Source organism: Dendrobates tinctorius, unplaced genomic scaffold, assembly GCF_039654945.1.
Source record: "Dendrobates tinctorius isolate UK_male_01 unplaced genomic scaffold, ASM3965494v1 ptg000092l, whole genome shotgun sequence".
NCBI lineage: Eukaryota > Metazoa > Chordata > Amphibia > Anura > Dendrobatidae > Dendrobates > Dendrobates tinctorius.
In genome coordinates this window covers 7,991,952-8,017,124 of record NW_027361760.1, presented here as the reverse complement: position 1 = coordinate 8,017,124, position 25,173 = coordinate 7,991,952, and the positions used below count along the sequence as shown (strand labels likewise).

The 25,173-nt window shown below is 46.3% G+C and overlaps 1 protein-coding gene across 1 annotated transcript in view; it reads right to left on the bottom strand.

The window, feature by feature from the left end:
- Positions 1–25,173, bottom strand: part of LOC141098497 (uncharacterized) — a 295,534-nt gene that overhangs the window by 63,844 nt on the left and 206,517 nt on the right. The window contains exon 8 of the mRNA XM_073586333.1: positions 19,056–19,096. Within this exon, the coding sequence (XP_073442434.1) occupies positions 19,056–19,096 (41 nt within the window). The remainder of the gene's footprint in view (positions 1–19,055; positions 19,097–25,173) is intronic.

Genomic DNA, 25,173 nt, shown 5'->3' with positions numbered 1-25,173 from the left:
TTAGACCACACCCCTCCTCATTACAGAGATGCAAATCACCTGATTTACATAATTAACAGTTGGCTTTCAAGCCTATACAGCTTGGAGTAGGACAACATGTACAAAGGATGATGTGATCAAAATACTCATTTGCCTAATAATTCTGCACCCAGTGTATATCTCCAGTCCAGGCTGGGGATAGACGCATGCACAGGCAAACGCATACCTGCGCACGGCCTGTGTACCCAATGCTAAAGATAGGGTACGAAAGTCGCATGCAGCGTCATGCGACCATAGGCGGAGCTGACCAGAGGTGCAGCCGTGGACGTGCGCATCCCTCAGCAGCTCTAGGAAACGCTAGTGTGAAACTAGCCTAATTTGGAGTGATGAGACCAAAATTTAACTTTTTGGCCACAACCATATATATTACATATAGAGAGTCCTATGATGAAAGGAACACCATTCCTATTGTAAAGCATGGAGGTGGATTGCTGATGTTTTGGGGATCTGTGAGTTACAAAAGCACAGGAAACATGGTTAAAGTTGAAGGAAAGATGAATGCAGCACATTATCAGCAAATACTTGAGGAAAATTTGCAGTCATCAGCCCGGAAGCTGCGCATGGGACGTACTTGGGCGTTCCAACATGACAACGATCCAAAACACAAGGCCAAGTTGACCTGTCATTGGCCACAGCAAAACAAAGTGAAGGTTCTGGAGTGGCCATCTCAGTCTCCAGACCTCAATATCATTGAGACACTCTGGAGAGATCTCAAGTGTGCAGTTCATGCTAAACAGCCCAGGAATTTACAGGAAATGGAGGCTTTTTGCCAAGAAGAGTGGGCAGCTTTAACATCTGAGAAAATAAAGAACCTCATCCACAACTACCACAAAAGACTTCAAGCTGTCATTGATGTTAGAAGGGGCAATACATGGTATTAAGGAATGGGGACTGAACTATTGATCAGGGTCATTTGGATGTTTTGGGTTGTCATTAGGGTTTAAAAAGAGAAAACACAGTTTGACAATAAATGGCTTCACCCAACCATTAACCATGAGTGGAGAAAAAGTTTTGGCGTTATCATTTATAGTCTCTGAAAAAAGGCCAAGAAAGCAAAAAGTATGTCAGGGTATGTAAACATTTGCAGGTGCATGCAAGAGATTGCTATTTTGGGGGGACAAGATGTATTTTCCAATAACTCCATTTTGTGAGACATAAGAAAAAGCCGGATTACTTACCGGTAATTGTTGTGAGCTCATTTTCGGGTTTGCCTCTGGCTTCTGGTGAGGGTTATGGAGCTGGCTGTGCTGACAGAGTAGTGAGTTCTCTATCTGGGACTCCCTCTGTTGGTGAAGGGAGGTAATGAAGCTGATCTAAATGGCAGTGACCGGCCACCTGAGGAAGAGGACTGTGATTGGATGTCAGGAGTTTCTGATTGGATTTAAGGCAGCCGACTCCCTAGTTTCTTGCTGGTGATTTCTCCTGACTGTGGCTTCTGGTTTCCAGTTTGGTTCCTGCCTTCTTAAAGCTAAGTTTTCTCTGCTATTGTTCATATGAGTTTTTGTCTGGTTTACTTAGTTTTTGTGTTCAGCCAGCCCTGGTTGGGACTGGGCTGAATCCCCATTTTGTCTCTGATCAGTTGATCTCTTTTGCTCTGTCTTCAGAATATACCCGAGTGCTGATAAAGGGAATTGAAGTCTAGCGACTTCAGGGCCTTTTCTTTATCAGACGTGTTGGACATTTTTTGGCAGGGTTTTTTGCGTGATTGTAGACAGCAGTTTTTCTTTCCTGTCCTTTCTAGTTAGTGAGGGCCCCATCGTTTGCTCAGCCTATCTTTCTATCTGTGTTTGTGTTTTCATCTTGTTTCACTGACAATACATGTTGGGGGCTGTCTATTGCTTTGGGGTCTGCTCTGGGGCAGTTTAGATTTTCTAGTTCTTTCTTTAGGCTTATTTAGTTCTCCGGCCGTGACGAGGCGTCTAGGACCACCGTAGGCACGCTCCACGTCTACTTCTAGCTGTGTGAATAGGATCAGGGGTCTGCAATCCGCTAGTTACCAACCTCTCCGGTTTTCTGGGCTTAGCTTGCCTTTTGTTTTTCCCTCCTTGGTGACTCATTCATAACAGAATCACCAGCCATACTGCAGATTCTAGGGTACTCAAAAGCAGGAAAGAATTGTGTAAAAAAAAAAAAAAAGTGTCGGATTTTTTTTTTCTTTTATATGTATATTTTCTCCTCTTTTTCTCTGGGGCCGTAGGAGGATTCTTTTTTTTCTTTCTCCTTCATGGAGATTAAGCAATTGTCTGATAGTGTGGAGCAGCTTGCTGCTGAAGTGCGGGGAATTTCCGCCTGTCTCACTCATTCACATGCCGTTGAACCAAAGATCCTTACTCCTGATGTGTTTTTTGGGGATCGGTCTAAATTTTTGAATTTTAAGAATAATTGTAAATTATTTCTTGCCTTGAAGCCTAACTCATCGGGGAGCTCTGCGCAGCAGGTTAAAATTGTCATCTCCTTGATGCGCGGCGATCCCCAGGATTGGGCGTTTTCTTTGACACCTGAAGATCCTGTTTTGACTAATGTGGATGCATTTTTTCAAGCCTTGGGGTTGTTATATGATGAACCTAATGCTATTGATCAAGCTGAGAGAGCCCTATTGGCACTGAACCAAGGTCAGGATCCTGCAGAGTTATACTGTCAGAAATTCCGAAAGTGGGCGGTCCTTACTACATGGAATGCATTGGCAGCTCTCTTTCGGAAGGGTTTGTCTGAAACTTTAAAAGATACTATGGTGGGATTTCCTGTTCCCTCTGGTCTTGACGATTCTATGTCATTAGCCATTCAAGTTGATTGGCGTTTACGTGAACGCAAGACTACACGGGAGGCGCTGCCACCTTTTGAACAAATGTCTGAACCTATGCAATGTGATAGAGTTTTGTCTAGGGCACAACGTCAGGAGTTTAGAAGGCGTAATAAGCTGTGTTTTTTCTGTGGAGATGCCTCTCATGTTATTTCTGTCTGCCCTAAACGAGAGAAACGTTTTGCACACACATTTGCTGTGGGTGGTGTACAACCTAAGTTTCTTTTGGCAATTACTCTGATCTGCTCCTTATCCACATTTTCCGCGAAGGCTTTTGTGGATTCAGGAGCGGCCATGAATCTGATGGACTTGGATTTTACTAAACATTGTGGTTTTCCTATGACACCTCTGCGGACGCCTATTCCTTTGAGGGGTATTGATGCTACTCCTTTGGCGAAGAATAAACCTCAGTTTTGGACCCAGGTGATAATGCGGATCGCCCCAGATCACCAAGAAAATTGCAGATTTTTGGTGTTGCATAATTTACATGATACCATTGTTCTGGGTTTTCCCTGGTTGCAAATCCATAATCCGGTTTTGGATTGGAAATCTGTGTCTGTGGTGAGTTAGGGTTGTCGGTGTGCTCTTGGTGACACTCCTGTTTTCTCCACCTCTCCCCAGTCGCATGATGTTCATGACTATTTGGCTGATTTTTATGATGTTTTTAGTGAGAGCAAGTCTGCGTCTTTGCCTCCTCATAGGAGTTATGACTGTGCAATTGAGTTGAGACCTGGGTGTAAATTTCCCAAGGGTCGACTTTTCAATTTATCTGTACCTGAACACGAGGCTATGCGATCTTATATTAAGGAGTCATTGGAGAAGGGTCATATTAGACCATCCTCTTCGCCCTTAGGTGCTGGTTTTTTATTCGTGGCCAAGAAAGATGGTTCACTAACGCCTTGTATTGACTATCGTTCCCTCAACAAAATTACGGTTAAATATCAGTATCCGTTACCCCTGATTTCTGATTTATTCTCCAGAGTTAAAGGCGCTTGCTGGTTTACTAAGCTTGACCTCAGGGGGATGTATCTTATTCGCATCAAGCATGGGGATGAATGGAAGACCGTTTAATACTCCGGAGTGACATTTTGAGTACCTGGTGATGCCTTTTGGGCTCACTAATGCCCCTTCTGTCTTCCAATCCTTCATGAATGATATTTTCCGGGGCTCTGTGGATAAGTTTTTGATCATCTATCTGGATGATATTTTGATCTTTTCCAGGGATTGGGATTCTCATGTGGAACATGTTTGGACTGTGTTCCGGATTTTGAGAGTGAATTCCTTGTATGTTAAGGGATCGAAGTGCCTTTTTGGTGTACAGAGGATTTCATTTTTGGGATTTATTTTGTCTCTGTCAACTACTGAAATGGACCCGGCCAAGGTACAGGCCATTTATGATTGGGTTCAACCCACTTCTTTGAAGGCTCTCCAGAAGTTTTTGGGTTTTGCTAATTTTTATCGTAAATTTATAGCTAATTTTTCTGGTATTGCTAAACCACTGACTGATTTAACTAAGAAGGGTGCTGATGTGCTGAATTGGTCTTCAGAGGCTGTTTCGGCCTTTCAGGAGCTGAAGCGGAGGTTCACTTCTGCTCCGGTTTTGCGGCAACCTGATGTCTCACTTCCTTTTCAGGTCGAGGTGGACACTTCAGAGATTGGTGCGGGAGCTGTTTTGTTCCAAAAAGATCCGGTGACGTCTAAAATGAATCCCTGTGCCTTCTTTTCCCGAAAGTTCTCCCCATCTGAACGCAACTATGATGTGGGGAATCGGGAATTGTTGGCCATGAAATGGGCATTTGAGGAGTGGAGACATTGGTTGGAGGGAGCTAGACATCAAGCTGTGGTCCTCACTGACCACAAGAATTTGATTTACCTTGAGTCGGCCAAACGCTTGAATCCTAGACAGGCTAGGTGGGCCTTGTTTTTTACGCGTTTTGATTTTGTGTTCTCCTTTCTTCCAGGCACTAAGAATGTTAAGGCAGAGGCCCTTTCTAGGAGTTTCTTTGCTGATTCTCCTATTGTGACCAAGCCTACTACCATCCTAGGTGAGGGGGTAGTTCTTTCTGCCATCTTGCCCGATTTGAGACGTGCTCTGGAAGAATTCCAGGAGGACAAACCTGAGCATTGTCCTATGGGAAAATTGTATGTTCCTGACCAGTGGAGGAAGAGCGTGATGTCTGAAGTTCATTGCTCCGCATTGGCTGGTCATCCAGGTATTTTTGGTACCAGAGATTTGGTGAGTCGGTCTTTTTGATGGCCTGCCTTATCTCGTGATGTCAGGAATTTTGTGCAGTCCTGTGGGACTTGTTCCCGGTCTAAACCCTGCTCTCGCTCTAGTGGGTTGTTGATGCCCTTGCCGGTGCCTAAGAGGCCGTGGACCCATATTTAAATGGATTTTATTTCTGATCTTCCTGTCTCTCAGAGGATGACTGTTATCTGGGTGATTTGTGATAGATTCTCTAAGATGGACCATCTTGTACCACTTCCAAAGTTGCCATCTTCCTCAGAGTTGGTACCCTTGTTTTTACAACAGGTGGTTCGGTTGCATGGGATTCCTGAGAACATTGTATCGGACAGAGGAGTTCAGTTTGTTTCCAGATTCTGGAAAGCCTTTTGTTCCAAGCTGGGAATTCAGTTGTCCTTCTCCTCTGCGTTTCACCCTCAGACCAATGGGCAGACGGAGAGAACAAACCAGACTTTGGAGTCCTATTTGAGATGTTTTATATCTGCTGATCAGGAGGACTGGGTTTCATTTTTGCCCTTGGCCGAATTCGCTTTAAATAATAGAGCTAGTTCTGCCACCTTGATGTACCCCTTTTTCTGTAACTTTGGGTTTCATCCTCGATTTTCTTCAGGAAAAGTGGAATCTTCAGCCTGCCCAGGTGTTGACACTGTGGTAGAGAGAATGCAGCAGATTTGGGACCAAGTAGTGGATAAGTTGTCTCTCTCCCAGGAAAAGGCCCAGCGGTTTTCTAACCGGCATAGGACCATTGGTCCCCAGTTTAAAGTGGGTGATATGGTTTGGTTGTCATCAAAGAATATCTCTATGAAGGTAGCTTCTCCAAAGTTCAAGCCAAGATTTATTGGACCTTACAAGATTTTGGAGATTCTTAATCCGGTTTCTTTTCGATTGGCTCTTCCTGTTACGTTTAAGATCCATAACGTGTTTCATAATTCGCTGTTGAAGAGATATGTTGAGCCAGTAGTTCCTATGGCGGCACCTGCTGACCCTGTATTGGTTAGAGGTAATGTGGAATATGAGGTAGAGAAAATACTGGATTCTCGTCTGGCTAGACGGAGACTCCAGTATTTGGTCAAGTGGAAGGGTTATGGCCAGGAGGACAATTCTTGGGACTCTGCCTCTGGTATTCATGCCGATAGATTGGTTCGTGCTTTTCATCGGGCCCATCCTGATCGGCCCGGTGGCGTGGATGAGGGTTCGGTGACCCCTCCTCATGGGGGGGTACTGTTGTGAGCTCATTTTCGGGTTTGCCTCTGGCTTCTGGTGAGGGTTGTGGAGCTGGCTTTGCTGACAGAGGAGTAGTGAGTTCTCTATCTGGACTCCCTCTGTTGGTGAAGGGAGGTGGTGAGGCTGATCTAAATGGGAGAGACCGGCCACCTGAGGAAGAGGACTGTGATTGGACATCAGGAATTTCTGATTGGATTTAAGGCAGCCGACTCCCTAGTTTCTTGCTGGTGATTTCTCATGACTGTGGCTTCTTGTTTCAAGTTTGGTTCCTGCCTTCTTAAAGCTAAGTTTTCTCTGCTATTGTTCATATGAGTTTTCGTCTGGTTTACTTGGTTTTTGTGTTCAGCCAGCCCTGGTTGGGACTGGGCTGAGTCCCCATTTTGTCTCTGATCAGTTGATCTCTTTTGCTCTGTCTTCAGAATATACCTGAGTGCTGATATAGGGAATTGAAGTCTAGCGACTTTAGGGCCTTTTTCTATCAGACGTGTTGGACATTTTTTTTGGCAGGGTTTTTTGCTTGATTGCAGACAGCAGCTTTCCTTTCCTGTCCTTTCTAGTTAGTGACTGCCCCATCGTTTGCTCAGCCTATCTTTCTGTGTTTGTGTTTTCATCTTGTTTCACCGACAATACATGTTGGGGGCTGTCTATTGCTTTGGGGTCTGCTCTGGGGCAGTTTAGATTTTACCTTTCTTTCTTTAGGCTTATTTAGTTCTCCGGCTGTGACGAGGCATCTAGGACCACCGTAGGCACGCTCCATGGCTACTTCTAGTTGTGTGAATAGGATCAGGGGTCTGCAATCCGCTAGTTACCAACCTCTCCGGTTTTCTGGGCTTAGCTTGCTTTTTGTTTTTTCCTCCTCGGTTACTCACTCATAACAGTATAGTAAACGTGTGCAGTCTGGACCAGGTAGCTGCCTTGCAAACCTGTTCCGTCGAAGCCTGGTGCCGAAGCGCCCAAGAGGCGCCCACTGCCCCAGTAGAGTGTGCGCTGATCCCTGCTGGAGTCGGCGTGCCTCTGATGCGGTAGGACTCCTGAATAGCCAAACAAATCCATCTGGCTATGGTCGATTTTGAGGCAGCCAATATCCTCATTAATGTGAAAAGAGGAACGACTTTTGGCAAAAAAGGAGGAGCTGGTCTAAGAACCACCATGTCGTTGTGAAAGGTCAGAAATGGGGCTCGAAAAGATAGGGCTGCCAGCTGTTATGAGCTCATTTTCTCGTTCACCTTTGATGTCCGATGAACTCCCTCTGCTGGTGAAAGAAGGTGGTAAAACTGATTTGGATGGGAGAGACCTGTCACCTGAACAGATGGATTGAGATTGGACATCTGGAATCTCTGAGTGGATATAAAAGGCAGCCGACACCCTGTAGGGTTGCTGGTGATTTCTCTGCTCTGAGCTCTGGCCTCCAGTTCAGTTTCTGTCTTCTAAAGCTAAGTTTTTGCTCTATTATTGTTCCATGAGATTTTGTCTGATTTGCTTAGTTTTGTGTTAAGCCAGCCCCGGCTGGGGCTTTGCTGAATTTCCATTTTTGTCCCTGATCGGTTAATTCTCTTTTGCTCTGTCTTCAGAATATATCGGAGTGCTGATATAGGGATTTTGAAGTCTAGTGACTTCAGGGCCGTTCTTTTTTTACCTATCAGACGTGTTGGGACATTTTTGGTAAGGTTTTTGCGGATTGCAGCCAGCATCTTTTCTGTCCTTTCCTATCTAGTTAGTTGGGCCCCATCGTTTGCTCTGCCTGTCTTTCTGTGTTTGTGTTTTCATCTGTTTTCACCGTCAATACATGTTGGGGGCTGTCTATTGCTTTGGGGTCTGCTCTGGGGCAGTTTAAATTTCCCCTTTCTTTCTTTAGGCTTATTTAGTTCTCCAGCTGTGACGAGGTGTCTAGGACCACCTTAGGAACACTCCACGGCTACTGTTAGTTGATGTGAATAGGATCAGGGGTCTGCAATCTGCTAGCTACCAACCTCTCCGGTTTTCTGGACTTAGCTTGTATTTTTGTTTTTTCCTCCTCTGGTGACGCATTCATAACAGCCAGCTCAGAGACCCGCCTGATTGATGTTATAGCTATCAGGAACACCACCTTCCAGGAAAGGTATGACAAAGAAATCCTGTAGCGGCTCAAATGGAGCTTCCTGCAGAACACTTAGAACCAGGTTAAGGTCCCAGTCGTCCATAGGTGCCTTATAGGGAGGTACCATGTGGGAGACCCCCTGGATGAAAGTCTTTACCTGCAAGTAGGTAGCAATCCTGCGCTGAAAAAGGATGGATAAAGCAGATATCTGTCTCCTGAGAGAACTGAGGGCCAAGCCTGAGTCTAGGCCAGACTGGAGAAAAGCCAAGATATTAGGGATCAATTCTTATGGAACTTATTTTTGGACTTCCATGCGCTGCTTGACAAAATACAGGATTCCAATTATGATAGAAGATTAATCATTTATTCCCTATTAGGGAATGATTAAAATTCTATCATAATTGGAATCCTGTATTTTGTCAAGCAGCGCATGGAAGTCCAAAAATAAGTTCCATAAGAATTGATATATTAGCGGTCACTTGTTTGACCATTGGACGTGCAGCAGCTGACTACTAATCTTATATGCCTGATCTCTCCTACAACAGGTGAGTGGATTTCTTATATATTTTTTATTAACCCGGATAAGACCCTATTTGCGCTTTTCTGTTCCTATAGTGTATAATAAAGATATTAGGGATGGAGAATATCAGTGGAGAACAACTGTGGCCTTGACACCATGCAAAGAAAACCTTCCAGGTGTGGTGGTAAATTCATGCTAAGGCAGGCTTCCGGGCGCTAACCATCGTAGCAACCACCTTGCGTCCAAACCCCGCCTGTGTCAGAATCCAAGATTCAACGGTTGAGCCGTCAAACACAGGGCCCCTGACTTTGGGTGGCAGATCAGCCCCCCAGAGAAAGTATATCTGGGCACTCTGGCAGTCGCCATGGCACGTCGACGAGCAGCTGCACTACATCTGCATACCACGCCCAATGAGGCCAGCAGAATCACTGGCACTCCTTTTGCCTTGATCTTCTTGATGACCCTCGGAATTAGTGGCAGCGGGGGAAATAGGTATGGGAGGCGAAACTGATTCCATGGCAGAACCAGCGCATCCACGGCGATTGCCTGCGGGTCCCGGGACCGAGCGACAAATACCGACACCTTGGCGTTCACCCTGGAGGTCATCAGATCCACATCCGCTGTTCCTCACCATTGGCAAATCTGCTGAAAGACCTCTGGGTGTAGTGGCCATTCCATGGACGCAAGCCCCTGCCGGCTGAGGAAGTCTGCCGCCCAGTTCTCTACCCCGGGATGTGGACCGCCAATATCACCGTGCGGTTCCTCTCGGACCAGCAAAGCACGTGCCCTACCTCGTGCATGGTTGCCCTGCTGCGGGTGCCCCCTTGGTGATTTATGTAAGCCACCTCCGCGGCGTTGTCCGACTGAATCCGGACGGGGCGGCCTGCTAGAAGGTGATGAAACCGTTGCAGAGTCAGCCGGATCGCCCGTATCTCCAACAAATTGATCAGGAGGCGTGCCTCCTGCGGTGACCACCGTCCCTGGGTCGTGTGGTAGCGAAAAACCGCTCCCCAACCGAGGCGGCTGGCGTCGGTTGTGACCAGCAGCCACTGATCTGGGGGAAAAGGTTTCCCCTGAAGAAGGGAGGAACTGATTGTCCACCACTCGAGTGACTGCCTGACCTGAGAGGACAACCAGCATCGGTGATCGAGCGTGAACGGGTTCTTGTCCCAGGTGAGGGACTGGTTGGCGCAGTACCCACACTCCCTGCCGGAGGGCTAGGGCCTTGTCTTGAGGGAGATTTACCAACCCTCGGGAAGTGTCGAAGATCATCCCTAAAAAGGAAGTTCTCTGAGCTGGAACAAGGGATGACTTCTTTACATTGATCAACCACCCTAAGCGGGCAAGAGTATCTAGCGTGATGCTGACACTTTCCTCGCATGCCCGTCTTGAAGGGCTCTTGACCAAGAGGTCGTCTAAGTAGGGAAATACGACTATGACCCGGGAGTGCAGGATGGCCATGGGGACTGCCATGACCTTTGTGAACACTCTGGGGGCAGTGGCTAGCCCGAAGGGCAGCGCTGCCAACTGAAAATGTAGACCGTTGATGGCGAAGTGTAGAAACCTTTGATGCGGAGGGAAAATAGGGATATGTAGATAGGCGTCCTGGATATCGATAGAGGCCACGTACTCTCCCTGCCCCATTGCCGATATGACTGAACAGAGAGACTCCATCCGGAAATGTCTGATCCTGATAAATTTGTTCAGGAGCTTTAGGTCCAAAACAGGCCTGACAGTCCCGTCCTTTTTGGGGACTGCAAACAGGTTGGAATAGAAGCCCTGAGTCTTCTCGTTTTCCGGTACTGGAATGACTCCGTTGTGGCTGAGCAAATCGATCGCTCCTAGTAGAGCCTTTGCCCAGGTATCCATTTTGGGAAGACGGTAAAGAAAAAAATCGTCTTGGGGGGTACCTGAAAAATTCTATCTTGTACCCTGTGGACACCAGCTCTCTCACCCATGTGTCGTGTGCGACATTGAGCCAGGCGTGGTGAAACCAGAGTAGGTGGCCGCCTACCTTGTTGGTGTCGCCTGGCAGATGCCCCGAGTCATTTGGCTGCAGATCTTTGGGACCTGGATCCTCTTGACCTGGACTGGTTAGCCCGCATCCATGTCCAATGGGTTGGCTCTATATGAGACCTGTCGGTCCCTATTCTGGTTGGGGCGCCCTGACGCGGCGGAATTAGCTGCGGTCGTCCACCCGGGGTTGCGAAAGGCCCGAAAACTCGCCTGAAACTGGTGATGAAACGGCAGTTTGACCTTTTGTTGAGGAAGAAAACCGCTCTTGCCTCCTGTGGAGTCGGAGATGAGGTGATCTAACTTCTCTCCGAACAGGCGGCCACACTGGTATGGTAGCGCTGTCAAGGACTTTTTTGAGGCTGAATCGGCCCGCCGTGTCCTTAACCATAGAGCTCTCCTAATGGAGATTGCATTTGCAGCTGCAAGTGCCGTGCAGTTGGCCACATCTAAAGATGCATTGATCCCCGGCCATGGCTATCTGATTTGCGATTTCTGATACTTCAGCTGGTAGGTCTATGCCTTACAAGGCTCTATTCAATGATTCTGACCAAGAAATCATGGCCTTGGCTACCCACGTTGCTGTGAACGAGGGAGAGAGTGCTGATACCGATGCCTCAAACACTGAGCGAGTCAAGTTCTCTATGAGATGATCAGTGGGATCCTTAATCCCATGCCTGTCCGGCCGTTCTCTGTGTCATTGCACTATGTCCTCAAATTCAGGGTGAGTGCAAAATACTCTATGGGGACGCTTGACTCGCTTAAATGACACCTTATGGCCCAAAGCAAGAGTGGAATCATCCTCAATCCCCAGAGTCTGGTTGACGGCTTCTGAGACTGTCACCCGTTTCCTGACCACCCGGTGTATCTAGGTCAAGGGGTTCGTCCGAGTTGTAGTCCGAGCGAGAAGCAGAGCTCACAGATGCCGAGGCACCGGATGGACCGGGAGATGCTGTATGGGTTCGTTTCCCCCACATCTGGCCGGAGTGAGAGCGGCCCCTGCAGGCCGGAGGCTCCTGTGAGGTAGAGGACCCCTCTAAGACAAGCGAGCCACTGTCCCTGCCCCTATCTGGGGCCCAAAGGGACTCGATTGCTCTCGTAAGTGACGCCATAGATTGCGACAGTGATAACACCCATTCCAGAGGACTTGCTACACTGGGCTCGGTTGCAGGGGAGGGCTCCTGGGCGCGTTCGGACTCGCAGGCTTCACATACTCGCTTGGTCTGTGCCTGCGGAAAAGTGGACCGACAGGAGATGCATGCAGCGTATAAAAACGTATGCGTCTCAGGTTTTCCTGACATGCTGTCATGCATCCGTCCTTAATAAAAAAAATAAAAATATCGCTGGGGCAGGGTGCTCTTCATTTCTCCTAGCGTGCCTCTCTGTGGGGCTAGGGGGCAGCACTTACCCCAGTCCTGTGTCCTAGCGTGCGAGGCGTCGCTTCATTCCACGCACAACTGCGGGCAGGCCCCTGTAAGAAAAAAGGGATCCTGGATGCGGTACTTCCGTTTTCGGCCTAGCTTCGGCCTGAAGCCGGGGCCTAAATTTCTTCGGCGTCCACCCAGGCCACGGGGGGCGGGGCCGCCGTGACGGGACACCGGGGACTTCCGGCCATGGCTGGCGACGGCTGAAGCCGCGGCTTCGATTTTTACCATCTGCCCGGGGGGAGGGGCGGGTTGAACCACCAGACCCCAGAACCAAGGCCGGGAACCGGATCCGCCACTGCCAGACGCGCCCATCTCTGCTGCTGCCCAGGAGTGTTAAGGGCTCCAGCCCTGCGCCGCTGCAGGAGCTCTCCCCGGCCACCCTCCTCCATCCAGCTCAGGTAGAGGGAAGGGGGGCCATATGAAAAAGGACGGTGAGGAGAGAGACCGTCCGCCGCCTTGCCACAACCGCAGTCTTAGCATTGGTGGGGCAGTGGGGGCCGCACGGACTACACTTTTGCTTCTGTGTAGCCTAGGGCTAAGTCTGGCATCATGTCCCACGGTGCGGGAGAGGATACATGGAGGGACACTCGCAGGTGCTTGCCCGTTGTAGGTTTGGGGAGATCGGACCCTTTCAATAGGGTCCATCGCCCGTATCTCACCTCTGTGGTCTGGCAATATCCCACGTTGCGGGAGAGGATATGTGGAAGGACACTTGCACGTGGTCGCCCGTTGTTGGTTTGGGGAGATCGGACCCTTTCAATAGGATCTGTCGCCCCTATCGCATCTTCATGTAAAAAAGGAACGTCCGGAAAAAATACCTGCTGCGGGAGAGGATACGTTGAGGTACACTCGCATGTGCTTGCCCGTTGTTGGTTTGGGGAGATCGGACCCTTTCAATAGGATCTGTCGCCCCTATCGCATCTTCATGTAAAAAAGGAACGTCCGGAAAAAATATCTGCTGCGGGAGAGGATATGTTGAGGTACACTCGCACGTGCTTGCCCGTTGTTGGTTTGGGGAGATCGGACCCTTTCAATAGGATCTGTCGCCCCATCTCATCTTCATGTAAAAAAGGAACATCCGGAAAAAATCCCCGTTGCGGGAGAGGATACGTTGAGGTACACTCGCACATGCTTGCCCGTTGTTGGTTTGGGGAGATCGGACCCTTTCAATAGGATCTGTCGCCCCATCTCATCTTCATGTAAAAAAGGAACATCCGGAAAAAATCCCCGTTGCGGGAGACGATACATGGAGGGACTCTCGCACGTGCTCGCCCGTTGTTGGTTTGGGGAGATCGGACCCTTTCAATAGGGTCCGTTGCCCCTATCTTATCTTCATGGGGAAAAAGAAAAAAAAAATCAGTCTGGAAACAGACAGACGTGTGCCTCCAAAAGACACTAAGCAAAAAACTGGTTTCCGACCGCAATCGGGGCGAGGGTGTATACGGGGGAGGAGGAGCTAGCCTCTTTTTTTCACTTAGTGTCAGCCTCCAGGCGCAGTAGCATACACCCACAGTACCTGTGTCCCCCAATGAGGCGAAGGAGAAAACAAACTCCCACCCGCCGTTCTATGGTTGCTCTCTAAAACCCAGCCCTTTTAAAAAGGCTACTAAACCCCTCTCAGCACTTAGTGTGCTGGCGCAAAACTTCTAGGTTTCACATCACTGAAGCCAATAGCCTCAGCAAATCATCTCCCCTCCAGCACCTTACCAGTGACTTAGTCACAGTGTATTGAGCGCTTGCTGTTCAAAGCTGTAGAACTGCCCCGACAATTGGAAGAGTTATTGCAAGGCGAATGCTCTTAAGTGGAAAAAGATAATCTTGTAGTTATGACCCATTTTAATAGCTAACCAAAATGAAATAAATGATTTTTGCAAAAGCTAGCTTTCAAGACTTATAGATACAATTATTTTGTGCATATATATTTTGTGTTTAGTAAGATACTTTGTTATACCATGCCTGAAGAAGAGACCTAAAAAGTCTTAAAAGCTTGCTTTGTTACAGCATTTATTTTTTTTAGCCATTTAAAACAGGTACAACTACAAGATTATCTTGTGTTTTTCCCACAGAGAACAATTTTGTTTAAACTGGCTAATAAGGTACCAAACCCCTTTTTTCTTTTAATTGCAAGGAAAACGTAACTTTATTTTCTTTCTGCAGCTACATTTCCAATTGGAGGCACATATTTAAAATATTATTTACCCGCAATTACCACTATAGCTGTAGGTAAATACAGTTTTTTTTGCTGACAGGTTCTTTAACACGTGGAATTGAAAATATGCTAACTGTTACAATCCATAGGATAACGTTACGGAAATACCAAATAAAAACACATCATATATGTTTTCATACCGAAAAAAAAATCATTTTAATGGGAAATAAATATGCTTTTTATTGACACACTCCAGATGAAGGTTGAAGAGGCCTGAATTTTATGATCATGAATATATAGCCATGCTGTATTGAAACATTTTATTTTAGAACATTCATATATAGTCATGAGAAAAACTGTGTTGTCTAAGATTTTACATATCAGGACGAATATCAAACCATTAAATATGGTCCTAAGGGAGTTTTAAAATTCAAGGTAAATACAACCCGAGTTTAACAAAAAACACATTAAAAATTACAGTCATTACATATTTAACATCAGCTAGGCCAAAATGCAGCAGCAGTGTGAAAAGAAAAAGGCGTTTCTCAAAAACGTAATTTCTTGTCACGTAATTCACACAGCAGCCCGTCCTAGTCATGTGCGGGGACAGGCTGCAGTCTGAAGAAAATGCCTGAGACAGGTGCCTCAACTGACAGAAGAGCTGAATCGTAAACACATATGCCAGTGATCCAAGCAGAAGAGCTGTGACAGAAGAAGAAATACATTTCCTCGGCTGACTGAGCATGGAGAAGTGAGGCCAGAAGAAAAAAAAAAAAAAATGTACAGACATTACAGCATGGGATTGCAAATTATTCTCTCTCTTTCTTTGAAGTAATCTAATAGATAAAGCAAGGGAGACACAAAGCGCAATAGGGTCTTATCCGATAGTAAAGGCCCCGTCTTCACTAAGCGACTTACCAGCGATCCCGATACCGATATCAAGGTGTCAGGATCGCTGGTAAGTCGCTATGTGATCGCTGGTGAGCTGTCACACAGACAGCTTCACCAGCGATCAGCACAGCGATGCCGAGCGCCCGACATCGCTGGCCATCCTGTAAAAAATAGAATCAAAATAAAAAATATAGTTATTCTCACCATCCGACGTCGCGTTCAGTCATCCTGCCTCTCTCCATGCTCCGAATGCAAAGGATCACTGGGACCGGAGCGTGGAGAGAGGCGGGATGACTGAACGGGACGTCGGAAGGCGAGAATAACTATATTTTTTATTTTTTATATTATTTTTTACACCTGATCGCTGGTCTCCCGCTGTCACACACAGCGATGCGTGCTGGCCAGCGGGAGACCAGCGACCAAAGAAATGTCCAGAGGTTTCTTGCAGCGATCAGCGATACCGGCAGGGGGGCCGCTCGCTGATCGCTGTCACACATAGCGATCTCGCTGTTACGTCACAAAAGTTGTGACTCAGCAGCGATCTCGCTACCGAGATTGCTTAGTGAGACGGGGCCTTAAGTTAGCACTTTTTAAGTAGGAAGCTGCTCACTTGGTATTTGTAAGAAAGGCTGCCGCAGATCCACAGGTCGGTCAACGACCCGACAATACAATACACTGCAGAGATGTGGATTCCAGTCCGCGCTGCCCAAATAATAGATTTCCAAGACGTAGTAATAGTTAAGAAGAGTTAAGAAGTGGTTTAATCTACGCGTTTCAGGGTGAATACCACCCCTTCCTCAGGAAATACCACACATAGCTTACCTTACCGTAACCTATATGTGGTACTTTCCTGAGGAAGGGGTGGCATTCACCCTGAAACGCGTAGATTAAACCACTTCTTAACTGTTACTACGTCTTGGAAATCTATTATTCGGGCAGTGCGGACTGGAATCCACATCTCTGCAGTGTATTGTATTTCTTTGAAGTAAAACATTGTTTAAAAACAGATAGGGTAAAGCTGAGTTCACACGTAGCTTTTTTTTTGCGGCGTTTTTAAACGCGCAATTTTGCCGCGAAAATGCAAAAAAATGCATCCCATGCAATCCTATGGTATTCCACACATGCTGTGCTAATGCTGCGTATTTTTCGGCGGTGGAATTGCATCGCGGAAAAATATGCAGCTTGTTCATACTTTGTGCGGAATCGCGGGAAAATCCGCACACATGGGAATGTATTGTTCCGCTTACTTTGCATGTGGCTGTGCCCACCATGCGAAAAGTAAGCGGAACATTTGCGGATGGTACCAAGGGTCTGGAGGAGAGGGGATTCTCCTCCAGGCTTTGGGTACCATATCCCTGTTAAAAAAAAAATAAAATAAAAAATCATGTTATTCTCTCCTTCCGGTGTCCCTTGCAGCATTACCAGGCCTCAGCGATGCTCCCGGCAAGTCCTGTTCCCAGCGATGCCTTGCGACAATGACCTTTGATGACGTCGCATTTTCGCGAGACAGCGACATCAAAGGTCATTGTTGCAAGGCATCCCTGGGAACAGGACTTGCCGAGAGCATCGCGAGGATCGGGAACGCTGAGCGGGACGCCGGAAGGTGAGAAAAACACGATTTTTTATTATTTTTTTAAATTATTTTAAACTTTATATCTTTTTACTACTGAGGCTGCATAGGCAGCCTCAATAGTAAAAAGTTGGTCACACTTGTCAAACACTATGTTTGACGAGTGTGACCAACCTGTCAATCAGTTTTCCAAGCGATGCTACAGATCGCTTGGAAAACGCTAGCATTCTGCAAGCTAATTATGCTTGCAAATCGCTAGTTTATCGCGGGAAATACGCGGGAATTTAAAATGCGGATTTCTTGCATATTTCCCAAGGAAATTTCCGCGGGAATTCCACATGTGTGCACATAGCCTAAAAGACATCTCATGCTGTTCTGTCAGTATACTCTTTTGCGTCCTCCCCTTACTGGGGAAAAAAAAAAAAAAAAAAAAAAAAATCACAAACAAAATGGTTTACAACAGATTCTGATATTTTAAGACAGCCAATATACACTGTGTTCCAAATTATTATGCAAATTATATTTTTCTATGATTTTCCTAAATAGTCGGTACAAATGACAGTCCGTCTAATAAAAGTCGTCACCGGCTAGAGTATACATCAAATTTTATTGAAGAAACCTCCCAATGATAACAGTATAATCTCCAAAATGAATAAAAACTCAAATTGCACTGTTCCAAATTATTAAGCACAGTAGAATTTCTAAACATTTGATATGTTTTAAAGAACTGAAAATGTTCATTTGTGGAATTTGCAGCATTAAGAGGTCACATTCACTGAACAAAAAAGCTATTTAACTCCAAAACATCCTAACAGGCCAAGTTATATGTTATCAAAGAAGGGTTCCTATGTTATCACCTTCACAATTCTTGCATCCACTGAACTTGTGAGTTTTTGGAGAGTTTCTGCTTGTATTTCTTTGCATGAACTTAGAATAGCCTCCCAGAGCTGCTGTTTGGATGTGAACTGCCTCCCACCCTCATAGATCTTTTGCTTGATGATACTCCAAAGGTTCTCTATAGAGTTGAGGTCAGGGGAAGATGGTGGCCACATCATGAGTTTATCTCCTTTTATGCCTATAGCAGTCAATGACTCAGAGGTATTCTTTGCAGCATGAGATGGTGCATTGTCATGCATGAAAATGATTTTGCTCCTGAAGGCACATTTCTGCTTCTTATACCATGGAAGACAGCTGTCAGTCAGAAACTCTATATACTTTGCAGAGGTCATTTTCACACCTTCAGGAACCTTAAAGAGCCCTACCAGCTGTTTCCCCATGATTCCGGCCCAAAACATGACTCTTCCACCTCCTTGCTGATGTCGCAGCCTTGTTGGGACATTGTGGCCATCCACCAACCATCCACTACTCCATCCATCTGGACCATCCAGGGTTGCTCGACATTCATCACTAAACAAGACTGTATGAAAATTAGTCTTCATGTATGTCTGGGCCCACTGCTACGATTTCTGCTTGTGAACACTGTTTAGTGGTGGCTGAATAGTAGGTTTATGCACCACAGCAAGCCTTTGAAGGATCCTACACCTTGAGGTTCGAGGGACTCCAGAAGCACCAGCAGCTTTAAATATCTGTTTGCTGGTTTGTAATGGCTTTTTAGCAGCTGCTCTCTTAATCCGATGAACTTGCCTGGCAGAAACCTTCCTCATTCTGCTTTTATCAGCACAAACATGTCTGTGCTCAGAATCAGCCACAAATCTCTTAACAGTACGATGATCACGTTTACATTTTTGGGAAATATCTAATGTTTTCATCTCTTGACCAAGGCATTGCACTATTTGATGCTTTTCAGCAGCAGAGAGATCCTTTTTCTTTCCTAAATTCCTTGAAACCTGTGCCCTGCTTAATAATGTGGAACATCATTCTTAAGTAGTTTTCCTTTAATTGGGCTCTCCTGGTAAACTAATTATCACAGGAATTTGAGATTGATTTCAGTGATCCAAAGAGCCCTGATACACAATACCATCTATGAGTTTATTTGAAAAACAAAAAATTACATCTTTATGACACTTAAATGCAATTTGCATAATAATTTGGAACACAGTGTAATCTAATGTGTAAAAGCATGAAAGAGACAACTTTTACCTCAGCCCTCATTTCAGACTCCACGGTCCAGTCATCTGGAGCTATGGAAATAAAAATACATGTATACAGTAAAAAAAAAAATATATACAATATATATATATATATATATATATATATATATATATAAAAATAAACTCTCACCTACCATGGAAACCTTTCCGACAAGCCTACAACCTGCAGTAACCACCGATCCACCAAACATCTGCATGACCATATTTACCCTCATCTATTGTATCCTCACTCAGTCCTTGAAGATTATGAGCTCTGTACCAGTCGTGACTTGTATTGTTTGATATTACCGTACTTGTTTTTTTAATATGTATACCCCTCCTCACATGTAAATGGAATAAATGGCGCTATAATCTATTCTATTATTTCTAAATACAGTTTTTCGGTGATTACTTTGTATCTCCGTTCATACTGCACCCACACACACAAATGATACACCATTTGAAAGGTAAACTTGTCCCCTTCAGCAAGAAATTAGCCAAACAAACAACACATCCACGATTTGATCACAAAATACAGTTTAAACATTAATTTTCATAAACCTGCAGTAAGGAAAAATTACCTGCAGGTGCCACCACACTACCCCAAAGCACACTACCACAAAGCTGCTTACAGACATCACAAACAAATCCAAACATTGCCTTGGGGGCTTCCCAGCTTGCCCAGCCTATTTCAGGCACATTGAAGGATTGCACACTTCACTGCAGGTGAGTCACATATGCAAACACACTTGTAAACATGCACTGCTTTTATATCAAAGGTAAACTTGCCCCATTCAGCAAGAAAAGAGCCAAACAAACCACACATTCATGATTTTATCAATAAATACAGTTTAAACTTTAAACATTCATTTTCATAAACCTGCAGAAAGAAACAATAACCTGCAGATGACACCTCAAGCTGAAGACGTTTTTTTGGCCTCTACTTATCAAACCAATTTATTGTATTACCAATCTACATATACAGTGCCTTGCGAAAGTATTTTGCCCCCTGGAACTTTTCAACCTTTTCCCACATATCATGCTTCAAACAAAGATACCAAATGTAAATTTTTGGTGAATAATCAACAAGTGGGACACAATTGTGAAGTTGAACGAAATTTACTGGTTATTTTAAATTTTTGTGGAAAGTCAAAAACTGAAAAGTGGGGCGTGCAATATTATTCGGTCCCTTTAACTTAATACTTTGTTGCGCCACCTTTTGCTGCGATTACAGCTGCAAGTAGTTTGGGGCATGTCTCTATCAGTTTTGTACACCGAGACTGAAATTCTTGCCCATTCTTCCTTGGCAAACAGCTCGAGCTCAGTGAGGCTTGATGGAGATCGTTTGTGAACAGCAGTTTTCGCTCTTTCCACAGATTCTCGATTGGATTCAGGTCTGGACTTTGACTTGGCTATTCTAACACTTGGATACGTTTATTTGTGAACCATTCCATTGTAGATTTTGCTTTATGTTTGGGATCATTGTCTTGTTGCAAGACAAATCTCCGTCCCAGTCTCAGGTCTTTTGCAGACTCCAACAGGTTTTCTTCAAGAATGGTCCTGTATTTGGCTCCATCCATCTTCCCATCAATTTTAACCATCTTCCCTGTCCCTGCTGAAGAAAAGCAGGCCCAAACCATGATGCTGCCACCACCATGTTTGACAGTGGGGATGGTGTGTTCAGGGCAATGAGCTGTGCTGCCTTTACACCAAACATATCGTTTGGCATTGTTGCCAAAAAGTTCGTTTTTTTTCATCTGACCAGAGCACCTTCTTCTACATGTTTGATGTGTGTCCCATGTGGCTTGTTGCAAACTTTAAACACTTTTTATGGGTATCTTTGAGAAATGGCTTTCTTCTTGCCACTCTTGCATAAAGGCCAGATTTGGGCAGTGTACGACTGATTGTTGTCCTATAGACAGACTGTCCCACCTCAGCTGTAGATCACTGCAGTTCATCCAGAGTGATCATGGGCCTCTTGGCTGCATCTCTGATCAATCTTCTCCTTGTTTGAGATGAAAGTTTAGAGGGACGGCCGGGTCTTGGTAGATTTGCAGTGGTATGATAATCCTTCCATTTCAATATGATCACTTGCACAGTGCTTCTTGGGATGTTTAAAGTTTTGGAAATCATTTTGTATCCAAATCCGGCTTTAAACTTCTCCACAACAGTATCACAGACCAGCCTGTTGTGTTCCTTGGTCTTCATGATGCTCTCTGTGCTTCAAACAGAACCCTGAGACTAACACAGAGAAGGTGCATTTATATGGAAACTTGATTACACACAGGTGGATTATATTTATCATCATTAGTCATTTAGGACAAAAATGGATCATTCAGAGATCCACAATGAACTTCTGTAGTGAGTTTGCTGCACTGAAAGTAAAGGGGCCGAATAATATTGTACGCCCCACTTTTCAGTTTTTGACTTTCCACAAAAATTTAAAAGAACCAATAAATTTCGTTCAACTTCACAATTGTGTTCCACTTGTTGATTCTTCACCAAAAATTTACATTTGGTATCTTTATGTTTGAAGCATAAGGGAAAAGGCTGAAAAGTTCCAGGGGGCCGAATACTTTCGCAAGGCACTGTATAAATACCTGTCTGTGTTCATCATCTCATGAAATTGTCATGTCGGACGCTGTTCACACCACAGCGTCCGGCAGGCAGCGGTAGTTCCATCTCCGTCCACTATAGCCTCAGTGGCGCCGGCTTGATTTTACTCAGGTTATCTGGGGTTAATCTAGCTGGAAATCAGGTGGGATGTTTGGTCACGCCCACGGTCTTTAAATAGTCGTGCTGGCCTGTGGGCGTCGCCGATTATAGCTTGCGTTTTGTGCCAAGTGGTTCCGGTTGGAGTGGAGGTGTTGGAGAGAGAAATTCATAGCTGGTGTCGTATGATCCGTGGTTACCTTTTCGTCTTCCTATATTTGTGCTTTGTTTTGCCCTGTTCACATTATAGTATTGTCCTGTGTGGTTGCGGCGCGGTGTGGTTTGAGTTCTCCCTGTCTGTCATTACTGTGTGGGTTTTGGTGGTTTGACAACTCACTGGGTGGAGGGTGGAGGGTTCAGCTTAGGGCTGAGCAGGAGATAAGGAGAGGCTGGAGGCTCAGGCATTTGCACCTTTAGCAAAAACCCTGGGTTGAGGGTCAGACAGGGTTTTCCCTAGTTTGAGGGACTCCGCAGGGGCCCGGGTTTTGTCAGCCTCCTTCGACCTAAGCCTCGCATAACATTATAATCGGCCCAACATTTTTCCATGGATTCCATGACTTCCATAAACCGCCAGTTGGCGGCGCTGTCCGTACAGGTCACCGAGTTGAAGGGGGCAGTTCAGCAGCAGGGCCTGGTTGTAGCTAATGTGCAAGCGGCTTCTGCAGGTGCAGAGCCTAAGATTCCGCTGCCTGAACGATTTTCTGGGGAACGCAGCAAATTTGTCATCTTTCGGGAGGCCTGCAAGTTATACTTTCGCATGCGCCCGGTCTCCTCAGGTAATGAGGCTCAGCGGGTGGGTCTGGTGTTATCATTACTGAGTGGGGACCCCCAAGCATGGGCGTTTTCCTTACCAGCCGACTCTGCTACATTTCATTCGGTTGAGAATGTTTTTTCAGCACTCGGGCTCATTTATGATGACCCCGACAGATTGGCTTTAGCAGAATCTAAGATCCGCGCCCTCCGTCAGGGGGAACGTATGGCGGAAGACTATTGTTCAGAATTTCGCCGTTGGGCAGTAGACACACAGTGGAACGACCCAGCGCTGTGGAGTCAGTTTATTCATGGGGTCTCAGAAAGAGTTAAACAGGCCCTCCTGATGTATGAGACTCCTGCTTCGTTAGAATCTGCCATGAGTTTGGTTATACGCATTGATCGCCGTTTGCGTCAAGGGGCGCAGGAGTGCCAGTGTGGTTGCTGCAGATGAGCCCACGGAACCTATGCAAATCGCTGGGGTATCACATGTGCAGCGTCGCGTTCCTGGGTTCAGGAAGCATGGAGCATGTTTTTACTGTGGTAAAAGAGATCATTATGTAAATGCTTGTCCTGTGCTATCAAAGAAAGTCGCACCGGCGGAAAACTGGTAAGCTCAGAGGGTATGGAGGAGGCCCAACTGAGCGTATGCATATCCTCCATGATGGTATCTCAATGTATGCTCCCTGCCAGGGTTATTATTGCGGGCAGAGAGCTACCAATATCAGTGTTTGTGGATAGCGGTTCAGCCACCAATCTCATGGATGAGGAGTTTGCACGCATGGCAGGTTTCAAGATCGAAAAACTCCCTCATCCTATTCGCGTGGTTACCATTAATGCCGCTCCCCTCCCACAGGGGGAGATTACTGAGTTTGTAGCTGAGGTTAAACTCCACATTGGGGTCCTACATTCTGAGTGGGTTACATGTAAGGTACTCAATAATCTCCCAGCACAAATAGTCCTGGGTTTCCCATGGTTGTCTAAGCACAACCCGGTGATTGACTGGAGAACCCAGGACATAGTCCAGTGGAGCAGTTTCTGCCAGGAAAATTGCTTGGCCACATGTGTGTCCGCCGTGAAGTCCAGCCTTCCGGAGGCATTGCTGGATTTTGCGGACGTATTCTCTGAGAGGGGTTGCTCAGAACTACCTCCACATCGAGCCTATGACTGTCAAATTAGGTTAAAACCCGGGGCTAAATTGCCTAAGGCGAGGATGTTTAGTATTTCTGGTCCGGAGAGACAAGCTCTTAAGGACTACATTGCGGAGAGTTTAAGTAAAGGGCACATCCGGCCTTCATCCTCACCTGTAGCAGCGGGGTTTTTCTTTATTAAGAAGATGGGGGGTTACGACCGTGTCTGGATTTCCGGGAGTTAAACCAGATTACGGTCCGTGATCCCTACCCGATGCCTCTGATCCCTGATTTGTTCAACCAGGTGGCTGGTGCGAAGTGGTTTTCCAAACTTGACCTCAGGGGGGCATATAACCTCATAAGGGTCCGTCAGGGGGATGAGTGGAAGACGGCATTTAATACCCCTGAGGGTCATTTTGAAAGCCTAGTTATGCCATTTGGGTTGACAACCGCGCCTGCTGTGTTCCAACATTTCATAAATGATGTATTTGCTCATTTGCTGGGGAAATTTGTGATTGTGTACCTGGATGATATCCTTATTTATTCGAGCGACCAGGACACTCATTTAGAGCATGTCAGGCAGGTGTTACAGCTGCTCCGTGAGAATAAGCTCTATGCTAAGCTTGAAAAATGCGTGTTTTTTGTTCAAGAGTTGCCTTTTTTGGGATATATTGTGTCCGCCGCAGGGTTTAAAATGGATGCCGCGAAGGTGCAAGCGGTGCTGCGATGGGAACGGCCTGGTAATCTAAAGGCGCTCCAGCGGTTCCTTGGGTTTGCCAACTATTATAGGAAGTTTATTAAGAATTTCTCTACTATAGCCAAACCGCTCACGGACATGACGAAAAAAGGTACCAATCTCGCTATCTGGTCTGAGGATGCGGTGCGTGCATTTGAGCTTCTGAAGAACCGATTTGCTTCAGCCCCCATTCTGGTGCAACCGGACGTATCTAAACCTTTTACGGTGGAGGTCGATGCGTCTGAGGTGGGAGTGGGGGCAGTACTGTCACAGGGCTCGTCCTTGAGCAATTTGCGTCCATGCGCCTACTTCTCCAAGAAGCTGTCGCCGGCCGAACGGAATTACGACATCGGCAACAGGGAGTTGTTGGCCATCAAATTGGCTTTTGAGGAATGGCGACACTTCTTGGAGGGGGCGGCCCACCAGGTCACAGTCATCACCGACCATAAAAACCTGCTCTATCTGGAGTCGGCCAAGCGTCTGTCTCCCAGGCAGGCTCGCTGGGCATTGTTTTTTTACACGTTTTAACTTTCTGGTGACTTACCGTCCTGGGGCGAAAAACACCAAGGCGGATGCCTTGTCCAGGTGTTTTCCGGGGGGAGAACCTCGGGAAGAGCCGGTACCCATCCTCCAGGAAGGTGTAGTGGTTTCGGCTCTCACGACTGAGGTAGAGGCGGAGATTGCCGAGGCCCAGGAGGAGGTACCACCAGGACTTCCCGCTAATAAGTCGTTCGTACCCCTTCATCTTCGTCTTAAAGTGTTGGGGGAACACCACGACTCGGTCCTGGCCGGTCATCCAG